At 37.2% G+C, this 19,223-nt stretch overlaps 2 protein-coding genes across 2 annotated transcripts in view; both read right to left on the reverse strand.

Moving 5' to 3' along the window:
- Window positions 1-19,223, reverse strand: part of LOC134745942 (UDP-xylose and UDP-N-acetylglucosamine transporter) — a 486,381-nt gene that overhangs the window by 202,142 nt on the left and 265,016 nt on the right. The gene's annotated exons all lie outside the window — the stretch shown is intronic.
- LOC134745805 (uncharacterized) lies at window positions 1,182-5,228 on the reverse strand. Its single transcript, XM_063679895.1, has 3 exons — window positions 4,308-5,228; window positions 2,335-2,642; window positions 1,182-1,221 (listed from the first exon to the last, which is right to left on the reverse strand). The coding sequence occupies exons 1-3, from the start codon at window positions 5,226-5,228 to the stop codon at window positions 1,182-1,184; spliced, it is 1,269 nt and encodes a 422-aa protein (XP_063535965.1).

Here is a 19,223-nt window from a genome sequence, read left to right on the forward strand (position 1 = left end):
AACCTAACTCTCCCCGCGAACCCTACTCACCCCATTTTACGGTACTTAACCAGTCGACATCATGATGGTTGCGCTTTGCTCCTTATTCTACAATAATAAGGTGTTCAAATGTGTCTGTCGGCTTTGTTGTTAACTTTGCTTTTTAGTTCCGTACCCAAAGAGTAAAAACGGGACCCTATTACTAAGACTCCGCTGTCCGTCTGTCCGTCTGTCACCAGGCTGTATCTCATAATCCGTAAAAGCTAGACAGTTGAAATTTTCACAGATAATGTATGTAAAAGTATAAGGAACTCTTCAATTAAACGACAAGATCGAGCAATGACTGAATGTTTATTTTAGACGCAGGTAGACCTTACAAAAAGCCAATGCGCTGCATACCCACATACATAATATGACATCTTCCCTTTTTCAAAAACAAAAAAAAGAGAAAAAAATTATTCTAGTCTCATGCACATGCATTTTTTTTTTGCATTTTAGATTTCGTATCAATATATTAACGACTTCTGAAATAAATTTAATTATTTTACAGTGTCTGTCAATAATAATAATATTAGTAATTGTACAATTTTAGTATTATTTAAAATATATAATCAGAATAAGGGCATGTTAGGTTACAAACTTATCTTTTATTTTATTCTTTCAAATGGAAAGACAGACACCTATTTTGCGACACAATACAATAAATCTCAATCAATTTCCTCATCATTCATTCATGTCTGCATTAATGACACAAAAAATATGTCACTATTTAGTATTCAAAATATACAATAATGAACTACTCTCTATAATTATTTTATGTTATCATTATCTACAGAAAAACTATGTTGCAAATTTAACATTATTAAGGATTCGTTTTTGTTTTTACGTAACAGGTCATTTGAAACTCGACTAAATTGGTAATCAAAAAGGTTTACATTGCTGTGACATCCATATTGACATGTGTACTTACTAAATCATCAATAGGTATATACATATAGAATAGAATTGCAGTTTTTGTTTACTACATGGTAATTAAGCTTTAGCTATAGACTAATTTCATGTTACGACCAATAAGTCATTCACATTCATGCATAATTTGTTTTGTGTAATAATAACATAGTATATTATATTTTGATTATTTTTGTACATAGAAGTTGTTTGGGATGCGTTTCCCGTCCTCCGTGGAGCATTGACATGTGTTGTTAGATCCAGTTACCCCATCTATCTGGAGCCCTCACTATCCTGCCGGAACGAGTAACAATATTATTACCATTGGTTGATACCGTGTTGTTTGCAGAGCGCGGGGTGGTGTCTACAGCGCTTGATAACGGGGCCGGCATTACGTCATCTAAATCAAAGAATAAGTCCATATCAGGCGAGTCATTTCTGTGCGGCGAGTCGCTTATAATATGCCTACGATTTCTTATTATTTCGTTACCGTTTACTAACTTAATTTTATAACTGCGTGGGCCTAAAACTTTAGATATGGTTCCAGATGACCAACCTTTTTTATTTGGATCCAATAAAACTTTAACTTTATCCGCTACTGATAAAATAGGTAAGTTTTTCGCGTTACGATCGTAATAATTTTTCTGTATGTGCTTTTTATAAAGTAACTTATCTTTTACGTGATATTGAATTTTTGGTTTTAAGAGCTTTGGACACATGGGAATTATACTTCTCATTTTTCTACTTTGGAGTAGTTGAGCTGGCGATGCTAAGTCATTGGATAAAGGCGTATTTAAATATTCTAGAAGGCCTAGCCTGTAATCAGTGCGATGTTCACTTGTTTTAATTATAATATTTTTTACAGTTTGAACTGTCCGTTCTATCTGGCCGTTAGACTGTGCATATCTCGGAGACGACATTTTATGAGTGAATTGCCATTCATCAGCAAACTTTTTGAAACTCAAGGACGTGAACTGTGGTCCTCCATCTGACATCACTACGCTAGGTATCCCTTGGCGACAAAAAATATCCTTAAGGGATGATATAACATAATCAGACGTTGTTGACAACAACTTAGTAATTTCTATAAACTTGCTGTGATAGTCGACTAACAATAAATAGTCAACCCCTTGTATCTGAAACAAGTCCACGCCTATTTTCACCCACGGTTCATCTGGAATTTCATGTGGAATCAATTCTTCCTTTTGATTATGTCTTCTATGCGATAAACAAATATTACAATTATTAATTAAATTATCTATCTCATTAGTGATGCATGGCCAAAACATGATTTCTCTCGCTCGTAATTTACATTTTTCCTTGCCCATGTGCCCTATATGTAGTTTTGTTAACATATCCTTTCTTAGGGACCTGGGTATAACTATCCTATCCCCTTTCCAAACTAACCCTTGTGCCACAGTTAACTCATCCCTATACGTCCAATAAGGCCTTAGTACGTCTACTAAATCTTTTCTATCATCCGGCCACCCTTTTAAAATACATTTTCTTAACTGCACAAGTTCGTCGTCAGTGTCAGTTTGTTTTTGTAACGCGACAAACTGGTGGTCGGTGAAGTGGCGGTCGGCGACCACGGCCAGCGCTCGCTCCACAGCGCACACCTCGTCGTGCAGCGCCTCGCGGCCGGCATGCTCGACGCTCGCGCTCGGCTCGTATGCGCGCGACAGCGTGTCTGCTATATACAGATGTTTACCCGGCTTATATACCAATTTGAATGTATAACGCTGCAACCTTAATAACATTCTTTGTAGGCGAGATGGCGAGTCTACTATAGGCTTTTTAATTATACTAATTAATGGTTTGTGATCGGTTTCGATCGTAATATCCGATCTTCCATATATGTACGGATAAAATCGCTCACATGCAAACAAACAAGCATACAACTCCTTTTCAATTTGAGCGTATCGTTGCTCCGTTTTGGTTAACGATTTGGAAGCATAGCATACGGGTAGGTTATGTTGCATGAGACAACAGCCAAGACCGCTTTTACTCGCATCTACTGAAATAGTTATTGGCTGATTCATGCTATAATACTGTAACACTGGTCTTTTCATCAAGCATTCTTTAAGATCATTAAAGCATTTACTCTGAGAGTCATCCCAATGCCATTCAACTTCCTTTTTCAATAACTCTCTTAATGGTTGAGTCTTATCTGATAAGTTGGGTATAAACGTCCCTACGTACGTAATAAGCCCTAAAAATCTTTCAATATCTTTCCTATTTACGGGTGTAGGCATATTTTTTATTGCTGTTATGTGCGAGTCATCCGGACTCAGACCGTCCTTTGTTATGCGATGTCCTAAGTACTTTATCTCTTCCAAGCCAAACCGACATTTATTTCTATTAAGCTTAAGGTTCACTTTCACGCACCTCTCCAACACATTTTTCAACCGCTGGTCATGCTCCTCCTTAGTGCGGCCGTACACCAATAAATCATCTATGTACATACATACCCCTTCAATATCATCAAAATTTTCATATATCTTTTTGTGAAACACTTCGGACGCAGAACAGATTCCATATGGCATTCTTAAAAATTTGTATCTTCCAAACGGCGTATTAAATGTACAATACCTACTGGTATCATCTAGCCGCACCTGCCAGAAACCTGAGCTCGCGTCAAGGGTACTAAAGTACCGTGCCCCTGACAAATTGGACACAATTTCATCGATGGTTGGAAGCCGAAAGTGTTCCCGTTTTATGGCATTATTTAGCTCCTTAGGATCCAAACAAATTCGCAAATCTCCGTTTGATTTTTTAACTACCGTTATACTACTAACCCAGTCCGAAGGTCCCTCAACTTTAGCAATTATATCCTGAGCCTCCATCTCTAACAACTTATTTTTGACCGCATCCTTTATCGCAAATGGTAATTTTCTCGGTGCATGAATTACCGGTACCGCATCTGATTTTAATTGAATTTTATACTCGCCAGGAAGACAACCTATCCCATTAAAAACATCACTGAATTCCTTTATAAAATCTGGAACATTATCATTGGACTGCTCCACAGACATAACTCGCCTAACCAAATTTAACTCTTTACACGCATACCGTCCTAGTATCGGCGCGGAATCTAAATCAACAATTTTAAACTCTAATACATATAAATCATTCTTGTATCTGACCCGTAAGAAAATCTTTCCTATGACGTTAATACCAGCACCCGAGTATTCAGTAAGTCTTGTATTTGTTTTTAACAAATCCTTACTCGAAATACCTGATTTTATCAAATAACTTTTGGGGAGTATGTTAACCTCTGCCCCCGTATCTAATTTAAAACTCACAGGTACATTATTTATTTTTAATTCCGTGTTCCACTCCTCACAACAGTCACAACATTTATTTTTAATATTATTTACCTGGTCCTCAGACTCTTCCACCATATACACCCTGCACATCCTGGCAAAGTGATTCGGTCTGGAACATTTCATGCAGCTCCTGCCATACGCCGGACAGTCGTATTTTTTGTGAACGCCGCCGCACTGGCCGCACCGTCCTCCGCGATGCGCGTACGGCGCGCGGTGCTGAGCGCCGGCCGGGCCCGCAGCGCCCGACGCGCCAGCGCGCCCCGCGCCAGGCACCCATCCGCGCCCGCGCCATCCTCGTCCGGAACTCATACTACGACTCGATTTTGCCTCGACTTTCGCACCTGACCGATTCAACTCGAACACTTCTTTGTTAGCTACCGCACACACTTCGCTACCTTTTAACTCGCTAGTGCACTCTCGTTTAATGTCCTCCGAATACATTTTCGACACGATAGCAGCCCGACATATTTCTAATGCTTTGTTTAGCGTTAGGTCGTCCTCGCGTAGCAACCGCTCCCTAATCGCTGCACTCACGATTCCGCATACGAGTCTATCTTTTATTAATCCGTCGTTTAAGTCACCAAACTCGCATGATTGAGCCAATTTTCTCAATTCAAAGACGTACTGGTCTATGGACTCATGTTCACCTTGTTGACGAGTGAAAAACCGATGACGCTCGACCGTTACATTTTTTTTCGCTTTAAAATGATTGTCGACTTGACCTATTAAGGCCGCTAATGTTGTACTTTTCGTCTTACTTTGTTCTATTATCTCACGGCATTGTTCCCCTACGACGTGTAAAAATATGTTCATTTGTATTTCTTCCGTTTTCTTATTAAGTTCGCATGCCTTAACGTATATTTGAAAACCATTCTTCCACTTCTCCCAAGATTCACACAAACTGCCAAACGCCATGTTGGTTACATTTTCCTCAAACTTAAACGGCAACGGGGGAGTGAGAACCGATTCCATCTTGGGTTATTTTTCCGAATTTTCTTACTATCTTAACTTCTTTGTCTTCCGCCTTCTATATAATGCACTTTTTAACACTTTTTATCCCTTTAACCGACTGCGCCATGTGAAAGTATAAGGAACTCTTCAATTAAACGACAAGATCGAGCAATGACTGAATGTTTATTTTAGACGCAGGTAGACCTTACAAAAAGCCAATGCGCTGCATACCCACATACATAATATGACAATGTATTTCTGTTGCCGCTATAACAACAAATACTAATAAAGAACGGAACTTGGCCGGTTTTTTAGTTACTCGCATGTTTTGTTTACCAGTAATTAGTTATACATACATTTAACATGTTATGAATATTTGTATAGATGTAAGCCTCAGTGTAATAACTGTTGGCGAACCTTAAAATAAAATAAAAATAATGTAAAAATAAAATTATGTGCCAAGGATAAAAATACTTTAAAACTTCCCTAAAACTGACAGTACCTAGTTTATGAAAAATTTAAATGTTTATTTGGTAAAAAACGAAACAGTGTACATAGGTATATTATCAATATAATAATAAACAAAGTCTTCGTGGTATTTGGCATCCAAGATGAACAATCTTAGGCCAAAAAACTGGTTTTCTGGCCATAACTTTTGTGTTAATTAGTTTAAAATTAAAACCCTAGATCTGTTTTTAGAGACGTTAAAGACGAACCCAAATATGTACATTGTAGATTTCGTAGTAAGATCTTTCACAGCCATCGAAATAAGAAAAAAGTGTTTTTTTTTGACAATGTTTAAAAAACCGGCCAAGTGCGATTCGGACTCGCGTTCCAAGGGTTCCGTACATTACACAATTTAAACAATGTATCTTTTATGTAAAATGTCTTTTAAAAACCCGTAGGGGTCGGATCAAAAACTAAGTAATTAAGTCCGACTCACGCTTGACTGCACATTTCTAATAGGTTTTCCGGTGATAGGTAACGATCTATTTTGTGTATTTTTTTCAAAATTTTTGACCCAGTAGTTTCGGAGATAAAGGGGGGAATGGTCATTTTTGCCTATTTTCTTAAATAACTTCTAAACTTTTTGTCTTAAAATTATAAAAAAAATATATTTGAGATTCTCACAAAGAGCTCTTTCATTTGATATGTAACACGATATAGTTTGACAAACTATATTTTTTAATTTTCTCATTTACCCCCCAAAAGTGGCCCCCGTGTTTAAAATTAATATGTTTACGTTACATGTCCATCTTTGGGTCACAAACTTACATATGTGTACCAAATTTCAACATGATTGGTCCAGTAGTTTCGGAGAAAATAGGCTGTGACAGACGGACAGACAGACAGACGGATAGACAGACAGACAGACGCACGAGTGATCCAATAAGGGTTCCGTTTTTTCCTTTTGAGGTACAGAACCCTAAAAATCATAAAAAAATACTTATTAATTTCTTTCAAAATCCGTTAGACAAAATGGAGATAAAAGACTTAAGAACCGTTAGCCGTTTGCCTTATAATTTTATCTGTAGTGCAAACGTAGGAGATACGATTCAAAACTTGTCAAAAATCGATGAAAACTTCGGGTAACCCCTTGAATAAATGAATCATGTTGCAACTCAGTACATTTTCAAAGAAATAAATCTAACTTATTTAAATCAAAATCTATCCATGGCATAGAATTCTAAAAGATGCTCTTTCATGAGGTCTTGACTCGGAACGGCTTCCAGCGCTTTCTTACTGAAAATTTTGCAAACGATGTATTCAGAGAACTTCAGTGTTGCCGTCTCTAGACTCACTGGGGATTTAGAGCTCAAGTTACGGACTACAGACTGAGTTATAGTGATAAACTGACTTTTAAAAGTATAGGCAAAATAATTTATTTAGTCGAATTGTTATTGAAAAAGTTAAGAGCCCGGTAACGATTTTGGAGCTAAAATGTAAAATTGATAAATTTAGTCGTTGAAATTATAGATGTTTTGTTACGTAATATTATCTAAATAACAAGTATTTGTTTCTATTAGCATTTCCTCTCATCTTGCCTTTTAATAAATGAGGTCGCGAGCGTGCGTCACCGGTAATATAGGAAGAGAAGGGGCAGTTTTTAAAAATTCATCAAAAAAATATGGTGGTATATTATACAAATTGATGTATTAGAACAGTATCAGCAAATGTAGATTGTTTAAGTATCAAAATTACGTTGAAATAAAGTCGATTTTCGAAGAAATTGTCACTTGTTTTGAAGTAATTTCTGGAGAAAATTGATTTCGTCTAACTTTCATTTACAATACTTCAAAGTTATAATAATAAAAATGTAGTCTGTAAAAGGTGGAGTACAGGATAATGTGTAATACAAAATTACCATTTTTAGCCATCCAAACTTAACGAAATTTACAAAAAAGTTTACCTAAACGTCCATCAGAAGAAAAAAAAAACATTACTAATTTAGTGAGTCTGTTTTCAAAAAATTGATCTGTAAAACGGCAAGATGAGAAGACGTGCTAATAGAAACCAGTACTTGTTATTTCTATTACGTATCAAAAGGTGTACAATTTCTGCGACTAAATCTATCAATTTTACATTTTTGCGACTAAAATCGGGCTCTTAAGGGCCTTTCGCTGTTAAAATAGATTTTATTACCTTTTCACCTCAGCAGCTCGAACAAGCCTACTTTCGTCACTCCCTGGAGTGAGGAAAGTGCGACTTTCCTCACTCCAGGGAGTGAAACAATGTAGCTTTTTAATTTAGTGAAGGCCATGAACTTCATACTACGGTACGAGATACGGTACGGTACGGTACGACACGGCACGGCACGGTACGGTACGGTACGGCACGGTTCGGTACGGTTCGGTACGGTACGGTACGGTACGGTACGGTACGGTACGGTACGGTACGGTCCGGTCCGGTCCAGTCCGGTCCCGTCCCGTCCCGTCTCGTATCGTATCTTATCGTATCGTACATATTATAATACTTTTTTTTCTGTTTATTCTGTGTAATTCGAAATACATTTTAACCTTAATATGTTCTCACTACTGAGGTGAAAAATTATGTGTGCAACACGAGAGCAAAGTTATTTTACATCTCGTGTTTTTGAGTCCCTCGCTACGCTCAAGATTCTACCTTAGAATCACTCGCTTCGCTCGTGATTCAATTATAGAACCTTTCGCTTTCTCGGTACTCAAAATAAACACTCGCAAGAAAAACCAACTTTCCTCTCTTGTTGCACAAATAACTATTAACCAAACCTAGGATGTACTGTTAAATCGTACTTTGAATTGTGAATAATCAAATCTCTACTACACTTATCAAGGTTTATGAGACACATAACAAGCTGACAGACGGACAGATAGGGAAAGATTCTTTTGGATCTTTATTTTCCAATTTAAATAAATATAAACGTTGCAAGTAAATAGCGATTATAATAGATAGATCTGACTTCCTGTATCTAATTGCCGTACCATGTTTTTACATTGATACATGATTCTACTTTTACCGATACTACGTCCAATTATAGTAAAAGTTAATGAAATTATTCGTCTATTCTATAGATTAGGCTTTATTGCGTTCAGAACTATTAACTACTCACAGTTAGGTATTAAACACAGCGGGGAATAATGCACTACCGTATTGTCGTTATGATTATTCCCTAGCGCTATTTGGCGCTTAGGGAACAGTTTCCTGAGTGCTACCTAATTATCGGAGAGGATATTCTTGGTGTAGGTTTATTATCAAGCAGTGGTGTTTGAGCTGTTAGAATGATGTTTTTTTTTATAAACCTCTCATTCTTAGAGTTCTGCTTCTTAGCGAATATAATAAAAGAGTCTAAACGCGTCTTTTCCTTATTTACCAACGCCTTCTTCTTCGGGCGTCTGTCCTGGGTCGTCTCTTGTGGTATTATTTTTTCTTTAAGGTTCTTTTTTACAAGACCTATCCATGTTATTTATCAACGCCTGTTTACTTAAATTTAAAAAGAAAGTAAATATTTTCTGGCCAATCATTGTCTGTGTAGATAAATATATAATATATATATATTTTTTTTAACAAGCAGAAACGTCTGTGATCAATGCTATTAAGCTTAGAATAAATTTAAAAGTGGAAAAATTACTGCCTTGGGTGAGACTTGAACTCACGGCGTGAGTTCGAGTGAGTTCAAGTCTCACCCAAGGCAGTAATTTTTCCACTTTTAAATTTAAATATATAATAGTTTTAAAAAGTATATGTGATTGGCCACCTCTTTGTTTCATATTCGTCTATTGCAAAACATGTCTTAAAACCAATGTATTTCCTTAAAATTACATAGAAATTAAAGACTAAACTCCCTAAATTTTACCAGTGTTATTATTCTAGTAACTGCAACATGGCTGCGTACTGCGTACCTAACTCAAGCAACAACAAAACTTTACACGACACACTACATTCAGGAAGACAAAATAGTCCTCAGAGGACAATTCGTTGTGTTTAAACAAAGGACAACATATTATGCCAGAAGTTAAGAAAATACTATTATGATAAGTTGAAATTAAAGTTCAGAACGTATACGAGGAACATAACATACAGCAACAAAGGTAGGGTAAGGTAGGAAACAGTGGCTCGGAAAAAAATAGCCGGGTACCGGGTACAGTGGTTACTCAACCTAATTCCCTAATATTGGGGCGACTGAGCCACTGTTTCCTACCCTACCCTGCCTAATAATAGCTATCATAAAATCAAAGTAACACTCATTTAAAAACGACATGCCGAAATAATATGAAACTTGACATGAACATTCAAAATTTCCGGTTCCGTACCCAAAGTGTAAAAACGGGACCTCATTGCTAAGACTCCGCTGTCCGTCTGTCTGTCACCAGGCTGTATCTCATGAACCGTGATAGCTAGACAGTTGAAATTTTCACAGATGATGTATTTCTGATGCCGCTACAACAACAAATACTAAAAAGTACGGAACCCTCGGTGGGCGAGTCCGACTTAACAAGCAGAAACGTCTGCGAACGATGCTATTAAGCTTGGAATCAATTTAAAAGAGGACAAATTACTGCCTTGGGTGAGACTTGAACTCACTACCTCTGGATACCCAAGAGGCCCCACCCAAGCCTCACCCAAGGCAGTAATTTTTCCACTTTTTTATGAACACTCAAGTAAAGATAAAGATAAAAGACATTTTATTCGTGACGATCACAACACAAGTACGAACATGTACAGACAACAACAGCAAGAAAAGAAGAGATCATCAAGTGTGCATCACGAAATGGACCCAACTCAGCAATGCTAGCTATAAAGCCAGCGCTGGTCTTCCGTAGGGCCCATTCGGTGATGCCACGACAGATAACACACAAAGATACATAGTAAAACATTACAAAGATACACACAAAGAATAATTACAAACATATTAACCAAACCAAAAAGAAATACATGAAGAGCACAAACAAAAATAAAAAAACAAGTATACAAGAAAAAAAGAAAAACATTCAAGAAACAACAAATCCATAGACAATTAATAATTATGTACCATATTATTAAGTACCATATTTACGTCTCGTACTAGTTTTCTAGAAGTCTCGACTAGAATTATGCGTTGCTTAAGCTAATTATTTGTGACGTTTTCAATCAAAAGGTACCACATTGTCGCTTACCATAATGACGGAAATTGTTTGTATCTTTATACGACAAACCTGTCAGAGCGTCCTTATGGCAAGCGACAGTGTATTACCTTTTGCTTAAAAACGACACATTTAGTTCCGAAATGTTTGACATTTGCCTGTCCTTTAAGAGACGAAAAAAGAAACTCCCAAAAAACTTGAGTAAGAAGGCTTAACTGGTAATCAATCACAGGTTAGAAGAAATCATTAGTCAAGCGAGATCAGTGTCTTAGGCTCGCATATGTAGAGGAGTTTCCATTGAATAAGACATTAAGGACACAAGAATCTTATGTATAGTACGCACGTTTTTACCACCGCACCTCCCGCCAAAGAAGCAAAGCTCATCCTCACTTTCTCGACACGTCGCAAACCAAAAACAAGCGGGCATCTATTCTATTCTCGCTCGTTTTTGCCCAGAACGTGCTAGTTGTGGAATGAGCTACCTTCTGTGGTGTTTCCCTTGCACTATGACATGGGGTTCTTCAAGAAGCGGGTATTTAGGGTTCTCAAAGGTGGGCAACGCTTAAGTGGCTCCTCTGATGTTGCTTATGTCCATGGGCGGCGATGACTGCTTCCCATCAGGCGGCTCGTCTGCTCATTCATATTCATATTCATATTTATTTATTGCATCCATGGTACACAGGTGTTACATATATAATAGTTTCACATGGGCCCTGGTAGGGCAAGGTCGTTTGCTTCCAATTACGTAAAAAAACCGGCCAAGTGCGAGTCGGACTCGCGTTCCAAGGGTTCCGTACATTACACAATTTAAACGATGTATTTTTTATGTGAAATGTCTTTAAAAAACCCGTAGGGGTCGGATCAAAAACTAAGTAATTAAGTCTGACTCACGCTTGACTGCACATTTATGCTAATAAGTTTTCCGGTGATCTAGATCTATTTTGTGTATTTTTTTCAAAATTTTTGACTCAGTAGTTTCGGAGATAAAGGGGGCGATGGTCATTTTTTGCCTATTTTCTTGAATAACTTCTAAACTATTTATCTTAAAATTATAAAAAGTATATATTTGAGATTCTCACAATAAGCTCTTTCATTTGAAATCTAACACGATATAGTTTGACAAACTTTATTTTTTAATTTTCTCATTTACCCCCCAAAAGTGGGAAGAATCTTCCGGGACTAATCTCACCCGTTTCTTAATAAAGTCTTATTATTGTATATACACAGTTTGTCTACCTTTTACTTGAAGAAAGTGTTTTACTATATTCTCTTTATTATGAGTCTCGTAAAATAAAGGCAATTGTGAATAATCCTATTAGCAAGTGCTTCATATTCTGATCATTCATTTTGAAAAACTAATATGCAGTAACGAAATTCCCACTTTAATAGACAGATAACGAAATCGTAGATGCAACGACACCAATACTTTTCTTTTGTTTTAATAATACTTTCAGCCAGTAAGACTTTGAAAGTTGTATCTTTACTTCTGGGACAGCCTTTATCATCATATCCGACGAAGTTGTGGGCAGAAGCTAGTAATAACATTAGGACGGAATAGAAGTACACTCGTAGATACATTATTGGTTTACGATCTCCTCAGATTTCCTAAGATAATCGGGACACATTACAGCGGCTACGTGGCCGTGGCAGGACTATAAATAAGTACCTAAATGTTTTATAGACTAGAGATAAAAGGCCCCGGATCGGTGTCAAAGTGAATGGACACCGCAGGTTAGTCGGGGCTGAGGCAAATAAAAAAAACCGGCCAAGTGTGAGTCGTACTCGCCCACCGAAGTTACGTACTTTTTAGTATTTGTTGTTGTAGCGGCATCAGAAATACATCATCTGTGAAAATTTCAACTGTCTAGCTATCACCGTTCATGAGATACAGCCTGGTGACAGACAGACGGACAGACGGACAGACGGCCAGATCTGACGGACAGACGGACAGCGGAGTCTTAGTAATAGGGTCCCGTTTTTACCCTTTGGGTACGGAGCCCTAAAAATGGCGGGCCGTCGACGCATTTTGCAGCGACTGGCGGAAGCATGCATCAAACCGTGATGAGTGGCGATGGCGAATGAAAGAGGAGGCCTTTGGTAGTGGGACACAAAATAGGCTCCTAAAAAAATAGAAATTGTATATCTTGTAGCCGCCGTGCAGGTCTCGACGACTCAAATAAAAAGACTTCGATTTGTAGTATACTGATAGAATCATCAATAGGTACTGGTTTTTTTATGCGGGCGTTTGAGTGTCACGTCGACCAAACAGTGATCTATTGTGACGGCCCTTTAAAGCTCATTACTAATGCTCGTTGAATCCAGAAAATTCCAGATTCTTTGGGCCGTAATGTTCTGTACCTCATAGGGTTGCAGTACGTGCCGCCCTAAGTAGGTACTTCTTTTTGACATTAGTGGTCCACAGGAACAGAGAATGTACATTGCAGTCTCCTCTGAGGTGTAGGTCTGCTGTCTGTGAGCATGTCATGGATAAAGCCAATCACTCAATCAAGTTTGATAAGCCTCTGGTTCTTGCCAAGGAGAAGCGTTACATACCCAGAATGCTGCGCGAGGCCATTGAGATTAAGAAATATCCAAACTTTAATAGGGAAGATGGCTTTTCTCTACCACCAGCTTGGGATCCTGTAGTCCACCTGATAAAGGAGCAAGCGAGACATAGACTGTGAGACCGTAGTGTTGGATGATGCTGGACATTCTAATGTTTTGAAAAGATGTGTCCCGCCGAGTTTGTTGCCGGTCCCATATTGGGATACCCTCCTACAATTTAGGAGGGAATTAAATCTTCTCGGGTCCGTGGTGTAGGGTTGGAGCCGGCATAGTTTATTTTTATCGCGTATATATATATATCTTTACTTGAAAAATAATTATAGTGTATAACTAGCCTTATGAACCGATTTTGCATGTACAACCAGCCTTAAAGTTTGTAGTCTATGATGGTTCATTATTTTAGTATGTGGGTATTTTTGCATTTTGTAATTTTTCCTCAGTCACCCGTTGACCACGAACGCTGTAAAGAGTTCGAAACGTCGGGATGTATTATAAATTCAATATACGCGATATAATCCGTTTTCATAGTTTTATTTCATGAGTAACTATCGCGGTAACCGAAGACAATATTATAAGGGTTCTTACTAATCCTCACACTAACCCGGTAACATGGTGGTGGGATTTTTGAGGTAATTAGCAGCGGCAGCTTCACTTCGGCCAGCGTGTTCCAGTCTTCGCGTACGAGCTTCATCGGAAAAATAGTCTACGCTCAACAATGATGTTACTTTCCCAGCTACCCCTGTATTAATCGGGGTAACATCCTAATGTTGCCACAGTAGAATTACTATGTAACTGTTATTTTTAACATAAATTAATCATGACAAGCTGATATCGTCCGGCGGACTGATAGTCATTGGGCCCCTAAAAGATTACGATAACTTTCCGCTATGGCTATGTTTTTTAAAATGTATGAATGCAGTTTTTCTTCATATTTAAATCGATGACATGATTCCTACGAACATATCTTCGTATGTCTTATAGTTTCAGACTTTCCCATACTGACCGATTTAAATGAGACACCTGTATATTAAAAAAAACCGCATCAAAATCAAAGTCAAAGTCAATATAATCTTTATTCAAATAGGCCTAGCAACAAGCACTTTTAAATTGTCAAGTTTTAAATATTACCTTTATCTAAATATCAGAGCAATTTATTGATGCAGTTATTATTATTCTTAAAAACATTGAATTATTATAGATATGTCAAACTTAATAATAAGAATTCACAAAAGGATCGTCAAAGACCAAAATTGTATAAAAAATACTAGTCTAGAAACTTTCTAGAATAAAAATCTAAATGTCAAAATATACAGATTACCTAATATAGGTATTTATTGAATTATCAATTTCATCATTATTAACACAATAATAAATAATTAATTATTTTCAATCACAATCCCACGGTGTTTCATCATTCATGTAGTCTTGTGTGCTATAATAGGCTTTAGAGATAAGTTTACGTTTTACATATTTTTTAAATTTATTAACAGATAATTCAGTGATGATATTTAGAAGTTTATTATAAAAATCCGTTGCGTAGTTTTAAAAATCTAAGCATACATAGGGACAGACAGACAACAGGAAGCGACTTTGTTTTATACTATGTAGTGATTATGGGCAGGTGTTTAGAAATTTAATTTTGTATTTTTAAATAATCATACCCAAAAAATCTTTATCCTTACATTACATATTCACAATCAGCTATTGTCATCAAAATAAATACCCAAATCGTTCGCAAATGGCGAAACATACGGGCTCTGCACAAATCTTTTTAGTCCTTTCCGATCCGGATTCTAGCGACTTAAACCGCCTATATCCGGTATATACTGGATCGGAGTGGATCCGTATGCGTCTAGTGACGTGCCGTTGCTGGGAATGTTCGGGAATATCCCTGGTGTCGGGGAATATTGGAGAAATTCGATTATCCCCTCGTGCGGCATTTTAACTCTATCGCTTCAGTACTTTCAGAGTTAAATTGGGTGTGACACAGACAGAAAGGCAAGAGTGATTCTATAATTTTTCGGTTTTTTTTATTTTGCGGTACCTATGGAACACTACACTAGAAAGAAATAAAATGTATTTTATTCATCGCTATTAGCTTTTAAGGATGAGTAAATAGTAAAATGAAAATCGTATTCGTATATTCATATCATATAATTATTATATTTAGTAGTAGTAATAAAACACTTCATTGTACAAAAAAACAGGAAAAAACATAATTTGTACAAAAACTTATCCCTTTCAGAAATCTCTTCCAGTTAACCTTTGAGCATTGAGGGAGAATTGAAGAACGATTAAATTATGAAATAAAACTATGAAAACGGATTATATCGCGTATATTGAATTTATAATACATCCCGACGTTTCGAACTCTTTACAGCGTTCGTGGTCAACGCGGTGGTGGTGGTGGTGGGTGGTGGTGGTGGTGGTGGTGGTTCGGGTGAGTCACCCGTTGACCACGAACGCTGTAAAGAGTTCGAAACGTCGGGATGTATTATAAATTCAATATACGCGATATAATCCGTTTTCATAGTTTTATTTCATGAGTAACTATCGCGGTAACCGAAGACAATATAACGATTAAATTAATCAATGTTCGGTAAATTCCCAGGAATATTCCTCGGTGATATTCTTAGAATAGTGCTGGAACATCACTAGCTCACTTATACCTATAGATTGTGTGTGCTGCAATGTTTGGAAAAAATGGCGCGAGGGTAACAGTTTGCGAAATGGAAATAGAAACATATGCGGCTTTTGATTGGAAATTAGAAAATAAAAAACCGGCCAAGTGCGAGTTGGACTAGCGCACCGAGGGTTCCGTACTTTTTAGTATTTGTTGTTATAGCGGCAACAGAAATACATCATCTGTAAAAATGACAACTGTCTAGCTATCACGGTTCATGAGATCTCCTGGTGACAGACAGACAAACAGACAGACAGACAGACGGACAGACGGACAGACGGACAGACGGACAGACGGGCAGAGGGACAGACGGACAGACGGACAGACGGGCAGAGGGACAGACGGACAGACGGACAGACGGACAGACGGACAGCGGAGTCTTAGTAATAGGGTCCCGTTTTCACCCTTTGGGTACGGAACCCTAAAAAAGTAAGAAATATATATTTATTTCAGCCATTCTGACGTCGCATTCTATAATAAGATCCTCAATAGTACAATATTTTAGATTCATATTAAACAACGTGTTACGGTTTTGATCTTATTGTCATGCGACCTTGAAGATCGTTCAAGCTGTTTGGTACCTACTGTCCGCGCGCCAATTAGCTCCATGCATGAATTTATTTTTATTTTTGGATTCATAATTTATATCGTTGGAACACCGGAAATGATAAAAATACTTTTGTAAACCCTAACATTATTTTATTAAAAAATATTTAAAATGTTGAAAATTTTTGAGCGGTTGAAACGCTCATAATTTTTGGCGCGAATTCGACAAGCGTGATGACGTCACACGTTGGGCGGCCCAACTGACGTTTGCTACTAATGACACTAATCTGTCGAACGCGTGACGTCACGTGGTGTTTCGAGCGTTTCGCTCACTAGCATTTCGCGGGCAAATTTTTGTACTTTTTATTTATAATTTTAAGTAATTAAATGGTAATTTAAAAACGGAAATGCATTTGTAACATGATATAACGGTAACAAACATCCGAATAAAACATATTTCGTTCAAATATAAATATCATGCATGAGGCTAATTCCGTGCATTCCGAGGTCAAGGAAGTGAGAGGGTGTGCGCCGCGCCCGGACGTCGAAATGACACCACTCGGTCATGACGCCCAATATTCCTAACATTCCTCAGCCGTGCACGGAATTCGCGCGCGGACAGTACATGTGAAATGACCTTCTGGTTTGAAAATCTCTACGCATTATAATCTATAGCGGTAATGTGTATACCAGTAGGCAGATTACCTAGTTCTCCCTGCAACTTAGGAAACAAATCAAATTATTTAATTCTCAATTGGTCACTTTTTAGGGTTCTGTACCCAAAGGGTAAAAACGGGACCCTATTAGCAAAGATAGATATAACTCCGTAATAGATGGATACAGTCTAAGGAAAAAACGTGCCTCGAAAATCACGAAAATTTGATTCTCGATCAGATGGCGCCACTAGTTTTGGCCTACTCTCGTATAGAGGGCGTTGACTGTTTCGTTTGTTATTTATAATTTTAACGCATACCAGTGAAAGAAATAAAATAAAAGAAAGAAGTGAAATAAAAAAAACATTTATCCATATTTAAATACATTTTAACGTATTTTTATAAATCTTCATTTTGAGTTTTAAAGTATGTCAATAGATGGCAGTGAATTTAAAGTGGTTACAAAATTTACTATGACAGTACCACTCTATCTTATTATATCCTCATTGCTATTACTAAGACTCCGCTGTCCGTCTGTCCGTCCGTCTGTCTGTCTGTCTGTCACCCGGCTGTATCGCATGTATGCTGTATTTCTGTTGCCGCTATAACAAAAAATACTAAAAACAGAATAATATAAATTTAAATGGGGCTCCCATACAACAAACGTGATTTTTTTGCTGTTTTTGTCCGTATTGGTACGGAACCCTTCGTGCGCGAGTCCGACTCGCACTTGGCCGGTTTTTTATACCAGTTCGGCGGTACTTATGAAGGCCTGCAACTAGAAACTCTAGGGGTATAATTAAATGCGCATTGCCGACCCTGTAAAAATAAATTTGAATCTTTGTACAATTTGAGGAATTTCGTCATAAAATATATACATAGGTATTATTGGTATATTTTAAATTTCAGCCACCAATCAACGCTTGAAGCCAGTGAAGCGCGTGTAATCCGGAAAGGGACCCGGACTAAAGCCGGACCCGTATGGTATGGTATTAAATGGTATGAAATTTGTGACAAATCTGTATATTTGGAATTCTGATACGATGCCTGTAGGCCAAGATCCGGTCTTACCCGAAGTGGTAAAAGATCGGATGCAAATCATCCGATCTTAAATTCTCAGGAATGCTCAAACTTTATACGTGTCACCACGATGCTTGATTAAATTTCTCTAACAGACGTATATAGTGGTGTTTTTTTTATATAACCGCAAATTACAATCTAAGCGTCTAATATTGCACACTTAAGTAGGTAACTGATCTCTTTATGAATAAATAATTATAAATATTTTTATTTACCTATCTGCTGTAATTATGAAGAGGTAGGTTTATTTTTTTGTTGATTATTATTATTATTTTAATAATGTTAAAGAAATATAATGGTTTCTTGAAATATTATTGTTGTGTTGATTAATCAATTCTTACTTGGTTTAAAATGTGTGCTTATCAAAGCGAATTGGCCTGTTTGTAAGGTCGAGATATGTTTTCTCACACGAAATCATACTCTAGTCATACTTGTTATGAACAAAATGCTGCACTTCATGATAAAAGCAAGCCGCTTTGCACAGTGATAGTAGGGACCAAACTGAGCGATTTGACCCGCAGCAGCGGCAGTTTCATCTCTTAGGAACAGAGATGGCGCCACTTCTTTATAAAATATTTCAAAAAATTCTACAAGCTAAACCAATGAACCGATTTAAATGTTTAATATCTCAAATGAAAGCGCATTATATACATTACTTTTAAAAAAATACTCAAAAAATATATACTCAATACTTTTGATAAAAACGGGAATTTTAAGTTTGTTTTTTTACTCGATTGATAGTTTTTACTTGATTTCTCAAAAAAATTGTATCGAATATGAATAGTTTAATGCATGTATATATTACTGAATAAATAACAAGTATTATAAAAAAAAACCCGACACCGATATCTCTCATACTTCTCGAAATATGAAAGTTTGAATGTGAGTG

Source organism: Cydia strobilella, chromosome 12, assembly GCF_947568885.1.
Source record: "Cydia strobilella chromosome 12, ilCydStro3.1, whole genome shotgun sequence".
In the NCBI taxonomy this organism is placed as follows: Eukaryota; Metazoa; Arthropoda; class Insecta; order Lepidoptera; family Tortricidae; genus Cydia; species Cydia strobilella.

Bases quoted from the DNA above. Each gene is read 5' to 3' on its own strand.
- LOC134745805 (XM_063679895.1), bottom strand. From the start codon at position 5,228: ATGGAATCGGTTCTCACTCCCCCGTTGCCGTTTAAGTTTGAGGAAAAT. The intron at 2,643-4,307 runs GTAAATAATATT...TTGGTATATAAG, and splicing joins TGGAAGAGTCTGAGGACCAG to CCGGGTAAACATCTGTATAT. The intron at 1,222-2,334 runs GTTAGTTTGGAA...TCGTTCCGGCAG, and splicing joins GAGTTAACTGTGGCACAAGG to GATAGTGAGGGCTCCAGATA.